Here is a 16711-nt window from a genome sequence, read left to right on the forward strand (position 1 = left end):
GCACCCAGGAAATTCTTCACTCGTGCGCATCCTGAAAAGGCTGCCAACAGCGCATCAGCAATTGGCACACGAAGATCACAGTGAGAAGCAGTGTGTGCAAAAAATTTAATTCTGATCACACGACACTGACCAAAAATAATAACCAAAAAGAACGGCAGCCTGCTGGTATGTATTATTTAGTGACCGAAATGCCATGTCGCCATACGTTGCGTTGAAAAAAAATTAAATATTTATGAAATACGAGCATTTTCTCGCGAACAGAGTGGCGAGAAACTAATGCAGGGAGTAGAAAACGTTAGAAGTGTAGACGAGAAATGGCAAAAATAAAGAAAGCAACATTCAAGGCTGTAAGTATTTGAGTGTAGAAAATTCGTTCGCGTAAACGAAATAAGAATACAAAAATATCCTGTAATATGGTGAGCAACAAGTTGCTAGTGGTTCGGGAGTAGGAGGCGGGAACGTATATATAACGAATAAACATAAGCTCTTCATCGGGGATACACATGACTTACTCGTCTCATTGCGAACGTAAGCGGTAATAAAAAATCTTACAAAAGCAGTAACTCAGGAGGGGGAAAATTGGATAACAAAAATAGCGAATGGGCTGTAAGTGCATTTCCTACAGCAACAGTTGCTTAATTAAACACAGACATACAAATTTGAGGCAAAATTTAGTAATTAGGCCTTAAAAATTAGTTTCAAGAAACACCACTGAGTTTTGTTAGAAAAAAGCGTTAACTTGATTAACTGCAGGATTAACTCCGCATTAGGGTACCAAAAAGCCAAAGTGATAGCTTGACGAGCAAGAAAAAGTGAGGCGGATGTGTATTTAAAGCTAAATTAAAGCAATAAAAGCAAAATAGTCTGAAAAAAGTGCACCCTCCTCCAAAGTACTCGAAACATGAAAATAAATATAAAAAATGTGTTCAGCCTCTTTAAGACTTATCCACGCCGAGGCTGAGCTCAGCTGAAAAATTTACATACGCTGGATCTGAACTGACTACGGGGGAGGGGTGTTCTATATTGCGAACTGGGCTGGAGTCCTTTAGAGGGCCAAGTATCTCAGAGTCTTCAAGATACATCCAGAAGCTTATGAGTAAAATTCGGGAGAATCCCAAACTGAATAGTAACGAAATACATATATACATTCCTAAACCGGAAATAACGGAGTTGCGTAGCTTGGTTTTTCCCTGATGAATTTGCCGATAATACTTATAGTAGATCTTGATATATCTGCTGGCTTTGCTAATATGTGGCCTCCAAGTGCTTTAAGCCCAATAGCTGCTGGACACTTTCTTCGCTACCTTCTAGTTGACAGCTGCGGTAAGTTCCATTATACGGGAGCCCATTCTCTACGCATGCTTGCCTATGAGCCAGTGACCCGTAATTACTGGATGAAGTTCTAAATACTTCTGTCCTAGATCTATTAAGCTGTTCTAGTGCATTCGCTCTGTAATAGTCACGCAATTTATCTTTCAACGACCCCGAGAGGGCGACGCAGTACAACAGCCTTGGATTTCTCCAAGTACGCTCGTGCCTTCGCCAATTCATCCGCCTTCTTATTGCCTTTAATGTTTCCATGCCATGAGAAACACTCATTGACACAGAAACTGAGCATAATTCCATTACGCATTTCTGAACAAGCTGGGATTTGGTTACCGTTGATGCTGATGCTAACAGAGCCGCTTGGGCGTCAGTGTAATATATTGTTACTTTCTTTATTCTACCCATGTCCTTTCCTAGAACCTTACAAGCTTCAAAGTTGCCAAAGACTTCTGTTTGGAAGATGCTTGCATCATTCCCTAGAAGATGAGGCAAGGAGACGCCGAGCTCCTCGGAGTACGCCCTTGCCCAACGCGGCAATTCATATTTGAGCCATGGATATTGAGAGAGATTTCCTCTTTATCGGCCATTCTGCCTCTGCTGCACTCTCTTCTGTGTGGGAATCTCACTTTTATTTTATTGAAGCTGTGCATGAATTATGGGAAACTCTCTCCAAGTCTTGACTCTTTGAGCCTGATTGCACGTTTCTTGGCCACTTGTTCCAGGTGAAGGTCAACAGGGATTATGTATAAAGTTCTTTCGGACTCTTTGTAAGCTATCTATTTAGTTTTTTAAAATCATACTGTTTGTTTATATCCGACCCCGGCCTAAGGTGCCCTCGGTAGGTTAGAATAGGTCTTATGATGGCGCTATACATCCGCTTCGGGTTTAGTCTCCATTTTCTGTTAAAGATTCCCTTGCAAATAAAGTATGCTCTGTAGGCTTTCTGTCTAGGTTATTCGATGTTGATTTACTAGTTCAGTTTGGTGGCTAGCAAGACTCCGAAATACTTTGCGTAGTTTGGTAGATTTGTCTACGGGACAAAATCTACAGATACAACGTGTGATAACCATACATACCGTCAAAGACCCTTGACAAGCTTACGCTGTCGATGATGAGTAATGATTCCTGAGGGAAAGGCGTTTTTTCTCTATACTTTGATCCTTTCTCCAACCTTTAAATACAATGGGCTTGAGTATCTGAAATTCTCTGATTGATTTTATTGACCCACCGCTAATTCACTTCCAAGCAAATCCAAGTAAAACAAAAATATTTGTTGTAGACTTTTTCTTTACTGTTTGATTGATTTGTTTATTTAGTTATTAAGATAGTTTCGAAATAAGTTAGGAACACATATACATACATATGTACCTTGTAAGACATATCTTCAGCAGATTCCATTATAGGCTTACTTTTTTTTCATTAAAATACCAAGTAATCTTACATTTTCCACTTCCACCCACAATCACGTATTTTCCGACAAAACTCATTTCAACAAACACCTGCTGCCCGCACGTAAAAACATGCATGTGGCATATAAAAAGCGGGCATAAAAAGAAAATTGATGAATTCTTAAAGCCAGCGAACACAGGCGTCTCGAAGCTGAAAGTGGGAAGTGGTGGCAGGCGAGTGAACAAATGTGTTAACAACGATGAAATTTTTGTTTCTTCATTTTCTTTCGCACACAAAACCAATAAGAAATGTCGGTACTTACGAGTATAAATCGGGAAATTACAGAACATTATTCAAACTCAAATAGTAAAATAATGGAGTGCGCTGCAGTGAGTGTAAGGTAAAGCAAGATGGATATAAGGATTTTGGGTTATAAGGAAGAAGTTGCCAGGTAAACCGCAAGCTGCTGATGAGAATATATGTACATACATTTCTAAGTATGACTAAAAGCGGAAATTTGGCATGGTTGCGAAGGTAAATAGTTGGAGTCTGTGTAGACTTCTGCTTCACATACATAGATTTCTGCTGCGTTATATGAATTCAGCTTAACTGCGCTTCGTTAGCGCCGAAACTAAAATTCGAGCAGACAGATTGCTCTGCAGCAGAGTGAGACCGATAACTAGTAGTTCCAGCTGTTTGGTAAGTTTCTGTGCTGTGGTTATCGCAAGCTCCTTTCTGCCGACTCTTGTGCTATGCTGCGTTACAGCGTTGGCCATCAGTTAGCTGTCAGTTCATTTTATGGTTGCACGAATATGAGAAAACGTAAAGGCTATCAAGGACATCAGTAGTAGTACAAACACAATCTGCAGCAGCAGCAAAGCAGCCACCGGCCACCAGCAATGTGCAAGAGATGCTTGTAAATGAAAAGCAATGAAATTACTGTTTGCCAAGGTTGAGTTGGTAAGCAAAAAATTGTTGAAGGCACATGCAGAGTAGCAACAGAAGCAGCAACGGTAGCAGCAGCACAGGTGAGCTGGAAAACAAGCATGGGATGGAACAAAACACAGTATAAACATTTGTGTGAATGAGTAAAGGAATCAGTAAAGGAGTGAAGAATGATGCGATGATTGCTGTTGAAAAATTAACGTCGAACATGCAGTCCGAGGCAACTAAGAGACTATAAGAGTACAAAGACTTACAGTTATTCAAATCTACAAATTTATATACAAAACTCTTCTAGTAGTTGCTGTTACTCTCGCTTTCCGTTCACATCCCATCTCTTCTTTGCTACCCTCGAATGCCTTGTGAGTGAACCCTGAAACCTGATCACTCACACTCGTTGTGAATGTGCTTGTTGACCTTTTATAAATGAAATTAAATGCCAACAGTTACAAGATATCAACGGCAGCGTTATCGCTTCAAGGTGCTGGCGGCGCAGTAACTTCCAGTAACGAAGTGGGCGATGTGACAGCCGCAAGGTTGTGGCTAAGTGGCATCAACAGTTAGGCCAAGTCAGATACGCTATAACCATATGCTCGGCAGTTGTGTGTGAAATGAAGTTGTGTATGAAAATTAATACGGGTATTAACAAGTTTTGCAGTGTCTCCAAGTGCTACCACGAGAGCGTACGTAGATAGTTTCCAACAAATTTGGTTTCAGTGTTATTTGAGATAGGCACGAAGAACTTTCGCAAACATGACAATGCACTCGCGTGCAAACATATATGTATACATCGGCGTAGCCAGAATGAAATTTAGGAGGGGGGCTCGACCCTATTAAGCTGGCATTTCAGGGTACTATTTTGTATATATGTAAGGAAAATTTGAAAGTTAGAGGGGGGCTCGAGCACCCTGGCTACGCCCATGTATGTATATATATGTATATGTACATTAGGGTGCATCATTCCTACTTACAAAAGAAAAGTACCGTTATTTCATCAGAAAAACTGAATTTATCTTTTAAGACATACGCCCAAATTTTCGGAAAAGTATTGAGATTTAAGTGAGAGCTTGACCTATTTCAAAAGTACCTGCAAAAGTTGAGTTCTTTTATGAATAAAATTAGTTTTTAAAACATTTTTTCTAAAAAATCACTTCAGATGACAAAAGAGTTTAAGCTTAAAAGGTCAGCAAAAAAATGTTCAACAATTTTATAAACGGAATCTAAATAAGGAGATTTTTAAAGTATTTCTAAAATATAATAAATTTTATAATTCGGGCAGAAAAACCTTAAATTTTTTGGTGATCCACCCTAATGTACATAAATGTAACTATTTAGTATAAAATTTTACATTATTGTCAGCCGCATGCCAGCTTTTGTTGTCTTTGCAGGAGTCGTTTGCCATACAAACAGCGTTAAAGCATATGGCTGTGCGGCTAGCTTTGTTTATTTGTACCTTGTATGCGTGCATGTGTGTATGTGTAGTGGTGTGAGTTTGTATTTGCTGGTGAGTTAATTAAAGGTGATAGGTTCTTGTAATAAAAGTTTTTTTCTGTACAAATTCAGTTTTAAGCAGCGTAGTTCTTGCGAGTGTGCCAGCACTGTACTCTGTACAGTTAAAGGATCTCCACTAATGGATAGCTTTGACTGGGCTTAACTTTGTTAAATATGTAGGTAAATATGTACGTAAACATATGCGGATATTTTGATTTGATTATAAGCAGAAACTAAAATTTGTTCAATGAAATCAAAAAGAAACTTTCATTGTTGTGGCGCAGGCAAGTATTCGCGGAAAGACAAGAGCATTCAAATGAGGTAAGCAATATTATTAGCCGGGTATATAAATTGAAATTAAATTTAGTCATACGACTTAAAACTAAAGTAAGAAGTAGGTCTTTTAAAAATTGAGACGAATATTTACAATTGATATAAAAGCAAATGTTCCTTCTTTTGCATGATTTGTTTCCTTTGCTTTAATTTATTTGACTTTAAAAGCTACTTTGAAAGCTTATCCGCCTGGACATTGGTGCGGGTTTAGTTGAATCAACAATCAGCATTGCCGCTGCTATAGTCTTGCGTCAGCGAGTTGGTCGTGCATCCACGATGCATCAAAACGATATGGAACAATTTTAAATAAGAGGGATAAAGAAAACGAAGTGAGGAAACCGCTCGCTAGAGTACCAAATGAAAAGGCGGTAAGCCCTGCTTCCGACAGTCGGGTGGTAAAATGCTACTTTAAACATCACATAAAGAGCCCTTGGGAGCCATAGATCACCCAAAAGATCGTTAGAGCGAGCGCTAAGCCTGGGCGAAAGAAACTCTGGGTCAGGTAGGGCGAAATTTCGAAAAGAAACATACAAGTGGTGATTCAAGAGCTAGCTGGTTTTATTAAATGGCAGATTATCGAAAACCTGCCGTCCTCCAAGGTCGCTAGACGAGAGAATGGCAGTGATGACAAACCATTGACCTCAGGTGTCTACATAAGTCGAAAAGTAAGCTGAAAGACTGGTTGGTATACATGGGCTACCCGACTCTTCTGAAAAGCTAGGTAAAAAAGCGAGCCAACAGCTAACCACAGGGCGGGTAAACTGTAGGGACCCCTATGGATAGAGTAGCAGCGAAAATGGAAATATGTAGAAAGCTGGCAACCAGAATAAAGACCAATAATAATGCCAGCATTGAAATACAATGGATGCCAACAAGTGCTACTTTAGACTGGGTAGGGGACGAAGGCGTAAATTCCGCTTTCGAAGTACAAAAATCGTACAAATTACGCATGAACAATGAAAACATCTAATGTGGCGGCCCTTGGAGTATTCTAGAAAATTACTATTTTTCAACCGACTTAAAAAAAATATTTTTTTTTTTAATTTTATACAATATATACATCTTGGAAATGTAATTTTTCATTTAATTTATTGTACAATAATTCCAGCTTAGGCCGAGACCCCGCAATGAGCGGCATTTCTGAGCGGCTGAGGCATTTTTGTATGGCGCCACTCAGCCGCTCGCCACTTTGCCGCTCATTGCGTGGCCTCGACCTTCAGGATATCTTTCAGCAGGTCATCCTTGCTGCAGATAAACTTCCAGCACAGTAAAATGGTTTCAAACGAGCTGACAACGTGCGGAAAAGTAGTTTCTTTTAAAAAGCTCTTCATTTCGTGCCTCGAACTGAAGCCACAACCATTCCTATGCGCTTTTTTAGGATAATACGGAGCATATTATTTATATTGAAGGTGACATAGGTAATTTCCAACTTTTGTGCTTAAATGATTGGTTCTACCGTCATAAACTCAACACGTTCAGATACAGGTAAATAATCGCTGCAGTCAAACGGCATGAAATGACTTATGCCACTTTCAAAATAAACCGCTCATATCATGGATATTCGTTTGCAGAAAAAATTTAAATTTATAATATTTGTATTTGAGAAAGTCTAGGGTTTGTAAAAATAGATTACATCAAGCAATTAAAACAAAAAAAATCTAATTTTTAAAATTTACTTGGCAAATTTTTCTTTGAAATCATTGTTTTTTTTTAAAGGTTATATATTTGTTAAAAAAAAAAATTGTGTATGTAACGGGTGATTTTTTAAGAGCTTGATACCTTTTTTTTTAAAAAAAACGCATAAAATTTGCAAAATCTCATCGGTTCTTTATTTGAAACGTTAGATTGGTCCATGACATTTACTTTTTGAAGATAATTTCATTTAAATGTTGACCGCGGCTGCGTCTTAGGTGGTCCATTCGGAAAGTCCAATTTTGGGCAACTTTTTCGAGCATTTCGGCCGGAATAGCCCGAATTTCTTCGGAAATGTTGTCTTCCAAAGCTGGAATAGTTGCTGGCTTATTTCTGTAGACTTTAGACTTGACGTAGCCCCACAAAAAATAGTCTAAAGGCGTCAAATCGCATGATTTTGCTTATTTACGAAGCCATTCAACCAGAAATGAGCCTCATCGCTGAACAAAATTTGTCGATAAAAAAGCGGATTTTCTGCCAACTTTTCACACATTCAACACATTTCGAACCGAACACTGATTTTGGTAATAAAATTCAATGATTTGCAAGCGTTGCTCGTTAGTAAGTCTATTCATGATGAAATGTCAAAGCATACTGAGCATCTTTCTCTTTGACACCATGTCTGAAATCCCACGTGATCTGTCAAATACTAATGCATGAAAATCCTAACCTCAAAAAAATCACCCGTTATTTATTTCGCTGATTTAATTTTTTTAATGATTTAGTTTTTTCTTTGAAATTTTTTATTCTGGTTTTGTTTTAAATTTGTTACGTATTTTGTAAAAAGGTGATTAAAATAGTTTTTTACTGATTTGGAATATTTTTTAATTTTAGGGGTTTGACATTTTATGCTTTTATTATAGGTAACCATTAAAGTGCGAAAAAAATTTTTTTTAAAGTTATTTTAAGACGATCAAAATTAAACTTTTCAACAAGTCAGTTATAATTAAAAAAAAGAATCATTTACTAAGCTTTACCTTTTATAGATTTTTTTTTATAATTGAGTTAAGGTGAAGTGAATTGAATTGAAGTGAGTTCAGGTAAGGTGACTTTTGATAAGCTAAGTTGAGTTTAGATAACTTAAGTTGAGTTATAGTCAGTTCAGCTTAGGTGAGATGAGTTGAGGTAAGATAAGGTGAGTTGAGGTGAAATAACATTAGTTGCGGTGAGTTGAGTGGAGGTGAGTTGAAGTAAAGTGATGTGAATTGAGTTGAGTTGAGATGAGGTGAGTTGTGCGTGGGGCGAATTAAGGTGAATTAGGATAAACTGAGAGGAGTTGATGAAACATAACGTAACATAACAAACATTAAACAAAACATAACATAACATACCATAACATACTATAACATAACATAACATAGCAAACACAACTTAAGATAACGTAACAGAACATACCATAACATAACAAATCTCATTCTTAAGTTTTATCTTTTTCCATGCCTCTAACTTTATCTCTATCTCTTTTTCTTTATGTTTTTAAACGATTTTTTTTATGTCTTTACAAGACCAAAAAGTATCCACACACAAAAGAAGAAAAAGAAAAACTTGTCCGACGCCACTGTGGCAAACACTTTTATTGAAGGAAGATTAAAACAATGTACATTGACCAATAAAAGAAAAACTGCAGATATCAAACTGTGTGCTTTATGCGAAATTACAATATAATCACAGCAAACACAGTAAACATCCTTTATTAATAATCGATAAAACAAGCAATCAACAAACTGAAAATACATTTGTTAGTTACAAACTACTACGAGTAGGGGGAAAAAATGTTACAAACGAATTGTACAGAAAATTATCGAATAATGGCAAGTTGTGTGAAACTATTTGAAAGAGATGTAATGCGAAGGGGCAATAAACCGGGCGGTAGCAGGTAGCAGACTGTGATAGGACAAATGTGCAGAAATATATTTACTCGATGAGGCGTAAGCGATTAAGAGGCGAGCAAGTGGACGATTGTGAATATAAATAGACAATCGAATAATAAATATACATGCAAGTTTTATATCTGTACATTAGCGTGGAACACTCTAGACACAAAAAAACGGCACCATTTTTTCATCGGAATTATAAAATTTATTATATTCTAAGACTTCCGGCAAGATATTATGATTTACGTGAAGTCGACTTATACGAACATACCTCCAGAAATCGATTTTTTCTTTTATAAATTAAATTAGTTTTAAAATTTTTTTCCGAAAAATCAGCTCTGACGATAGATAAGCTTAAGCTTAAAAGGTCTGCATAAAAATGTTTAAAAAATTTTATTAACGGCATGAAAATAATGAGGTACATATTTTAAAACCGGCTAAGCTTCTTAATATTTTTTCTAAATACTTTGCGGACGTCTTAACATATAATACATTTCCTAGTTCCGGTGGAAAACTGCAACTTTATTTGCTGAGGCAGCCTACCGCATGTACATATGTATATAAATTCCGTGAGTGTACATATTACACTTACAAAAGTATCGCACAACAAAGATAACAAAATCGCAACTACTAAAATAACCAATAAAATTACAACAAAAAACACCAATGTATAAATGTATATAAACAAAGCAAATGTCCTAACCGAATGAATAGCAATGAACTGTTGTATGGCCGAGGGGGCGTATGAGTGACACAGACAAAACAGCTGGTAGACACAGTCACTACAACACTTGCGCCTATTTATAGAAAGCTTGTAAAACAACGCACTTAATGTACCTGTAGCTGTGGATGTGTACGTGAAAGCCACATGCGGACCGGTCAGGCTGGGGTCAACTGGGGGAGGATGATGTATGTACCTACAAGAGAAAAGCAAAAACAACAAGTAAGAAAGTCTAAGTTCGGGCAGAGCCGAACATTAAATACCCGGCGCAGGTACTAAGTATATGATTTTCACCTTTGCGAAAGCTACCGCTACATGGTAAGCCGGTGTGTATCAATTTTGAGTAAATTAGCGCCCTTAAACTTCGAAATATTGAAGTTTCGAGCATTTCTGAAATTTGCCGTTATATGAAAAGTGGTCGTAATTTGAATCTGATTCCAATAATTTTCAACGTTTTGCTTCTATGTGGCAAGCACAATAACCATACCGAGTTTGGTACAAATTGGTAGAACGGTTACCGAGATACATGTATGTGATCATAAGTGGGCGGTGCCACGCCCATTTTCCAAAATTTTATCATAAACGTATTTCTTGGTAAAGAATTGTTGCAAGCATCAATTTTGAGTAAATTATCTTTAATATCACTGGACCACAAATTTCAACTTTTTCTCTTTACCAGAAACGCCGTTATGAAATTCTTATGTAAAATCACCCCCTGATTCCGAAAATCAAGGTCATTTTTAATTCTATGGTACCGTTTTTGAGATATTTGCAATTTACCGTTTTTGCAAAAAAAAAAAAATTGGGTCCACTTTATCATATATATCTCAAGAACGAATTAAGCAATTCCAAAACGGTTTGAAGCTTTTAAAAGGTAATAAAATTTTCTATAAACTGTGCATACAACACTTTTTGCTGGGCCCTGTAGATTCAAAGATAACAAACAATCATTACCGATTTTTTGAATTTTTTTTGTAAAAATATAAAAAAAATTGTACTTTGCGGGGAAGGATCTCGAAAACCTTTTATTTTTTTGCAGATTTTTTTTTCTCCCTAAGCTCTGTTGTATTACAAAAAAAATAAGCTATCATCGAAGAAAATCGATGCAAAACTACGTAAGTTATAAGCGATCAAATAAAAATACCCAGGTTGCGCAATTTCAACGTATACCTCAAAACGTATGTTTGGTATAAAGAAGAGTGAAATATCTAGCTATGCTCTGTTTCTATTGAGTTAAAAGTTCAATTTATGAATGAAATTACCCATATTTTTAACTTTTTTTTTTAAATTTATTTATGTTTATACTATATTCTAACAATCTTTATCTTAATTTGATTTTACTATGTTGTCGAAATAATTATGTGTTCTACTTTGACGCTTATTCAGTTTAGGATCGGTTTCTCTTATGAGAAACCAGCAGTAATCACCCATCATTGCGACGTCCCAGAATCCTTGATATCGATTCTCAATTAATTTCATTTGCTGATGAAACCTTTCGCCATGTTCATCACTTTCGTCGCCAAGATTTGCCGGAAAAAAGCTCAAATGTGAGTGGAGAAAGTGAATTTTTAAAGACATATTTACGCCCATTTTCGCATAATTATTGATTAGGTCGTTCACTATCTGCTCGTAGTTAGGGCTTTTGTGTCTACCGAGAAAAGAAGCAACGACCTTTTCAAAGGATTCCCACGCTGCTGCCTGAACTGATGAGAGTAGTCCTTTGAATTGATTATTGTTGATCAACTTTCTTATTTGTGGTCCAACAAAAATACCTTCCTTTATCTTGGCTTGAGAAATATCTGGAAAAACTGTTTTCAAATAGTCGAATGCTTCGCCTTCTTTGTCCAAAGCCTTAACAAAGTTTTTAATGAGACCGAGCTTGATGTGTAAGGGTGGAAGTATGATTTTCTCTTTCTTGACAAGAGGGGTGTATTTGATGTTATCCACACCAACGGTAAACTCGACTCTTTCCGGCCAATCCTTTCTGACGTAGTGGTCCTTACGAGCTCGGCTATCCCACTTGCAGAGGAAGCAGCAGTGCTTGGTGTAGCCAAATTTTTTCCTCGCCCCGTCCTCAAGATATTTGGAAAACTATTAAATAGATCTGTTTTTGTTTTTGCGCTATAAAGTTTTTAAACAATTTTCAATCGAGCTCAAAATTCATATTTACTTAATATTTATGTTTATGCATCAACCCTAAAAATTTGAAACTAATCAAACACATGAAGTGTGAACCCCGTCCATTTTGGTATGGAACGCCCCACATACATTGTTTTTGTTGTCCACTCACCTGCACTGCCACCTGCGTAGACTATTTTCTTTTTGTTTAATTTTGTTTTTGTTTTCATTTCAGTAATGTGTAGGTGATTTATTTAAGAGCACTTGCAGGCGTTTGCTTGTTTGCTGCCAACTGTTTGTGACTACGCTTTTATACCTACAAAAATACATATCTATACATATATGTGGGCGCTTGTGCGTGGTTTGTGCCTGCAAATGGCAACAGATTTCGATTAATGACAGGTTTGGTTTGGTAAGTGTTGGTGACATGGAGCACACCCACATTAATGCTTTCACTGTTGACTGCTGCAGAGGCTGCTGGCAGTTAAATGCCGATATGTGTTTTGTGTTTGTTACTCATACGCCATGTAGACTGCTTTAAGTGATCGGATTTGAAAAATGTGGTACATATTTGATTTGAGTTCCAAGTAGGTATTATTGGTCAGTAGAGTTTAATAAATTACGATTTGTTTTGCGGTATTTCGGTTTTGCGAATGCTATAGCAGAAACCTGAAGGCATATGTAATACATTTTTTTCGAACTCGTACGCATTTTTATTTAATGAGCAAACATTATTTCGGTAGAAGTATAATGCAAGCAAATTGCTGGTCCATTAATGCTTAATGTAGTGTGCTGAGTGCTTCATTAATGTATAGCAATAACTAAGTGGAATGTTTCTCTGGAGAATCTATGGTTTTTGTATGTTTCTTTGACTGAAAAATTTAAGATTTGGTAGTTATTTCGGCATCTTAACTGTCTTATTCGCTTCGAGACGTTTTTCGATGCCGCCTAGGCCAAGTTTGCCTAGAAATTCCCTGTTTGGGACGGGTCTGTATAACCAGTAATAATGTTATATTTTTCCAGAATACGGGAGGAGTTAACTGTCTCTCTTAGCCGAAGTGCAGCAAGAGGCGCCATCTACTGACTTGCTAGATCTAGTGTCAGAAGTTCCAATAATACATTTAGAGCCTTATTTGGCGTTGTCCGGATTGCTACTTTGCTGAGTGTATTAAGATTAGAGGCCTTGCCCAGTAGTATCGGTCTTTTGTATCTCCTTGTAAATAGAACGAGTTCCATTTTCCCCGGATTGACGCAAAGTCCACAACGCGTGAACCATCTTGATACATCGCGAAGTGCCCTCTGCATCCAGTTGCACAGAGTGTGCGGGAACTGCCCCTATACGCTATGGCTACGTCATCCACATAAGTGACAACCTTGACGATTCCCCATTTCGTCTCCACAAGAGGGAGTTAAGACTGGTTTTTCGCTATGTCATATTCTGACGCCAAAATTTGGCGTCGTATTTTGATGCAACTTTATCTCCTTTATCCATACCTTTACCGATGATATTATGGGCCAAAAACTGAAAGATAGCCAATTTCGCAGCGCATGTGCACGACTAAAAACCTATCCTGATCCAAATCAATCGATAAACCGCTTTTCGATACCATTTGGCAATGTGTTTTCATTTATTTGACGACAAATTCCACTGTATTTGACATAGTGAAAACCAGCCTTTAGGGCCTACATATGTGGTTCACAGGATTTTAAAGATCTCATCTGATGGCGAATGAATGTGGTAAAAGGCAATTTAAGAGCATAATAACTCCCTTTAGACAAACTCTAAAGTGATTAATTCCATAAAAAGTCTAAGGCTGGAGTTATCTTTAAAGGGAAAGCATAATAGATCTAAGTATGTAAGTACGTCGCAACGGATGTATTTCCTCAACTAACCAGCTAAATTTTTTAGGCGACCTCTCAATATTTATTAGGTCGCCCTTTTTTATACCTTTCATGAGCATGAAATGGTATTATAACTTTGGTCCGATGTTTGTAAGTACCAGAACAAAAAGAGATAGACCCATTAAAATGTATACTTTTATTATCAGAACGTCGAGCTGAGTTGATTTATCCATGTCCGTCTGTCCGTCTGTCTGTCTGTCCGTCTGTTTGTATGCAATCTAGTCTCTCAGTTTTCGAGATATACGGATCAAATTTGGTAGGTGGGTGTATTTTTATAATGTATTAATCATTTGTCGAAACCGGAAGAATCGGACCACTATAACATATAGCTCCCATACAACTGATTGTTCAGATATGAGATTTTTCGTTATAACTTCTCCATTTATGCAGCTACGAACATAAAATTTTGCAGCCCTTGCACCCATTATCAACAGAATGCTCACAGTGAAAGATCGGGTCACTATAACCTATAGCTCCCATACAACTGATTGCTCAGATATAGAATTTTTCGTTATAACTCTTCCATTTATATAGCTGGGAACAGGAAATTCCGCACAGTTTTCAATAACTATCAACAGAAAACTGACAGTGAAAATTAAAAAGATCGGATAACTATAACCTATAGCTCCCATACAACTGATTGTTCAGATATGAGATTTTTCGTTATAATTCATCCATTTATGTAGCTAGGACCATGAAATTTCGCGCTGTTTTCACTCATTATCAGCAGAAGACTTACAGTGAAAATAACGAAGATCGGGTCACTATAACCTGCAGTCCCCATACAACTGATTGTTCAGATATGAGGTCTTTTATCATATCTCCTCCATTTATGCAGCTAGGAACATGAAATTTCGCACCATTTTCACTCATTATTAACAGAATACTTACAGTGAAAATAACAAGGATCGGGTGACTACAACATATATCTTCCATACATCTGATTGTTCAGATATGGGATTTTACTGTAAAACTCCTTTATTTGAATAGCTAAAACCGATAAATTTCGTAAGATATTTTATAAATAATAATACAAAGTCTACTGAGAAAATCGTCAAAATCTATGCTGTATAAGCTTTATCTCCTATAGCACTGATTGTTCAGATACCAGTTTTTGCGATATATCTCCTTTATGTAGGAAACTAAACCCAATAAATTGTGTTACCGGTTTACATACCGATCACATAGCAGTGAAAATCACTTAGATTGGTGCCATATAAAGTATATCTTCCATACCTCCGATTGTTTAGATGCGATTTTTTATGTAAGTATGTAACTCCTCTATCGATGTATGCAGATTTATTCAAAATCAGTAATCTGTCAAACTAAAATTTGCAGATGTTCATGAAAGGTATGAAGCCTTCGGCATAGCCGAAGACAGCGCTGCTCTTACTTGTTTTATATAAATTTTTAGACCAGTAAACTTACTTAGCGGTACTACGAGCAATTTTTCAAACGGCATGAAAATTTTCAGTATGTAGTCTGCAGTTCCTCAGATGAAAGTCCACAATGTTTATATAACTTATGGCTGGATTTGAAGAAGTAACTCGCCATCGGTGAGGTAGTCACTCAAGAAAACCTCAAATATTCAGAGGTAATTTTAGAGTTTGTGTAAACCAAGCAACCACAGAAAGGGCAGCTAAAATTAGTTTTAATAATGATAAGGAGAAAAAATATGGAGACTTTTAGCTTCCAACTTACTTTACTTTCCATATATTACATCTGTCCGACCACAGAATTCTAGAAAATATTTAAAATTGATTCAGTAAAGAATGCCTTCTCTAGCATCTTAACTCTGAAAGGCAGATGCCTTGGAAACACAATTAGACAGTGAGGTAGATGACATTACAAATGGAGACATCCGTAACGATGAAGAAGTACTCGAGAAATTTTAACTTGGCTAAAAGAGCGTGAAGGGTAATAAGAAACCACACAATTTAGCCAGACCTTGAAAAAAGAGAGCAAAAACAGAAAGGCATTATGTATGTGCAAGAGAATCACTGGTGTAACACAAGGCGGTTCTACAGGTCGCACTATCTACTGATAGAGTTATGAGTTGTGGTCACTGCAACTCCCTTTGTTGCATTGTACAAGAGCAGATCACTCGGAGCAATATCAGGAACATGAAAACTATGTAGCCAGGAATTTTTGCTTTTAAGATATTCGTATTTGACTCCAATTTTTACATATTGATATACAATTTTTATGGAACTGATTAAATTCCCTATAATTACTACACATTTTTACACAGCTCTTTGTGGCCACAAACGATGTAGTTGTAGTACGCCGCTGACAGAAATTCGTTTGTTTGTAACGATGCAACTTTTTTAAATACATATTCAAAACACTGATGGTAGACTTTATTTTCAGAAATGTCTGCAGTTTTGTACGTGACATTCCTCTTCGTTAAGCTAAATACACACACAAAGGCAAACGGTTTTAGGAGTCGATATACGTACATTAGGCCGGGTCGATTTGTGGGGAGGCAAAAAATCGCCCTTTGCTCTGTGAAAATCATATTCTAGGGATCAAAATAAGAAACTTTGCCGAAGGAACCATACCTCTAAAACGAATTCTGATGTCCCCCAATTTGGGTCGAACTTTTGGGTAGGGGCAAATTTTGAAAAATCCCACTTTGACCCATTTAGAGTGCTCCAATCGAGTCCAAATGTATGACCGACCCCCACTAACTTTGGAGGCCCGACCCACCGATGCCAGTGGCACACCCCCTGGAACCCCCCTGGGGGTTCACCATACAAACATTTCAAAAAATCGCCGGTTTTGCACTTTACATGAAAAAATCAGCGAAATGCCTATGATTTTTCTTTTTGGAGTTTATTTTTCTCTTTAGAAATTTATTTAGTCAGAACATATGTAAATGAAAAAATGAATTTAACTTAGTAATAGAAAAGAAATTAAAAAA

At 37.0% G+C, this 16711-nt stretch overlaps 3 protein-coding genes across 10 annotated transcripts in view; 1 reads left to right on the forward strand and 2 right to left on the reverse strand.

The window, feature by feature from the left end:
- The window catches only part of LOC118741964, an 87754-nt gene extending 83533 nt beyond the window's left edge, over nucleotides 1-4221 (forward strand). The window contains exon 6 of the mRNA XM_036473931.1: nucleotides 4104-4221. Coding sequence (XP_036329824.1) covers nucleotides 4104-4221 — 118 coding nt within the window. The remainder of the gene's footprint in view (nucleotides 1-4103) is intronic.
- LOC118740857 overlaps nucleotides 1-16711 on the reverse strand; it is a 534289-nt gene that overhangs the window by 139488 nt on the left and 378090 nt on the right. The gene's annotated exons all lie outside the window — the stretch shown is intronic.
- Nucleotides 1-16711, reverse strand: part of LOC118740855 — a 215472-nt gene that overhangs the window by 110301 nt on the left and 88460 nt on the right. The window lies entirely within an intron of this gene.

The sequence above is a fragment of the Rhagoletis pomonella genome, unplaced genomic scaffold (assembly GCF_013731165.1).
Source record: "Rhagoletis pomonella isolate Grant_MI unplaced genomic scaffold, Rhpom_1.0 Rhpom_scaffold_00006, whole genome shotgun sequence".
NCBI lineage: Eukaryota > Metazoa > Arthropoda > Insecta > Diptera > Tephritidae > Rhagoletis > Rhagoletis pomonella.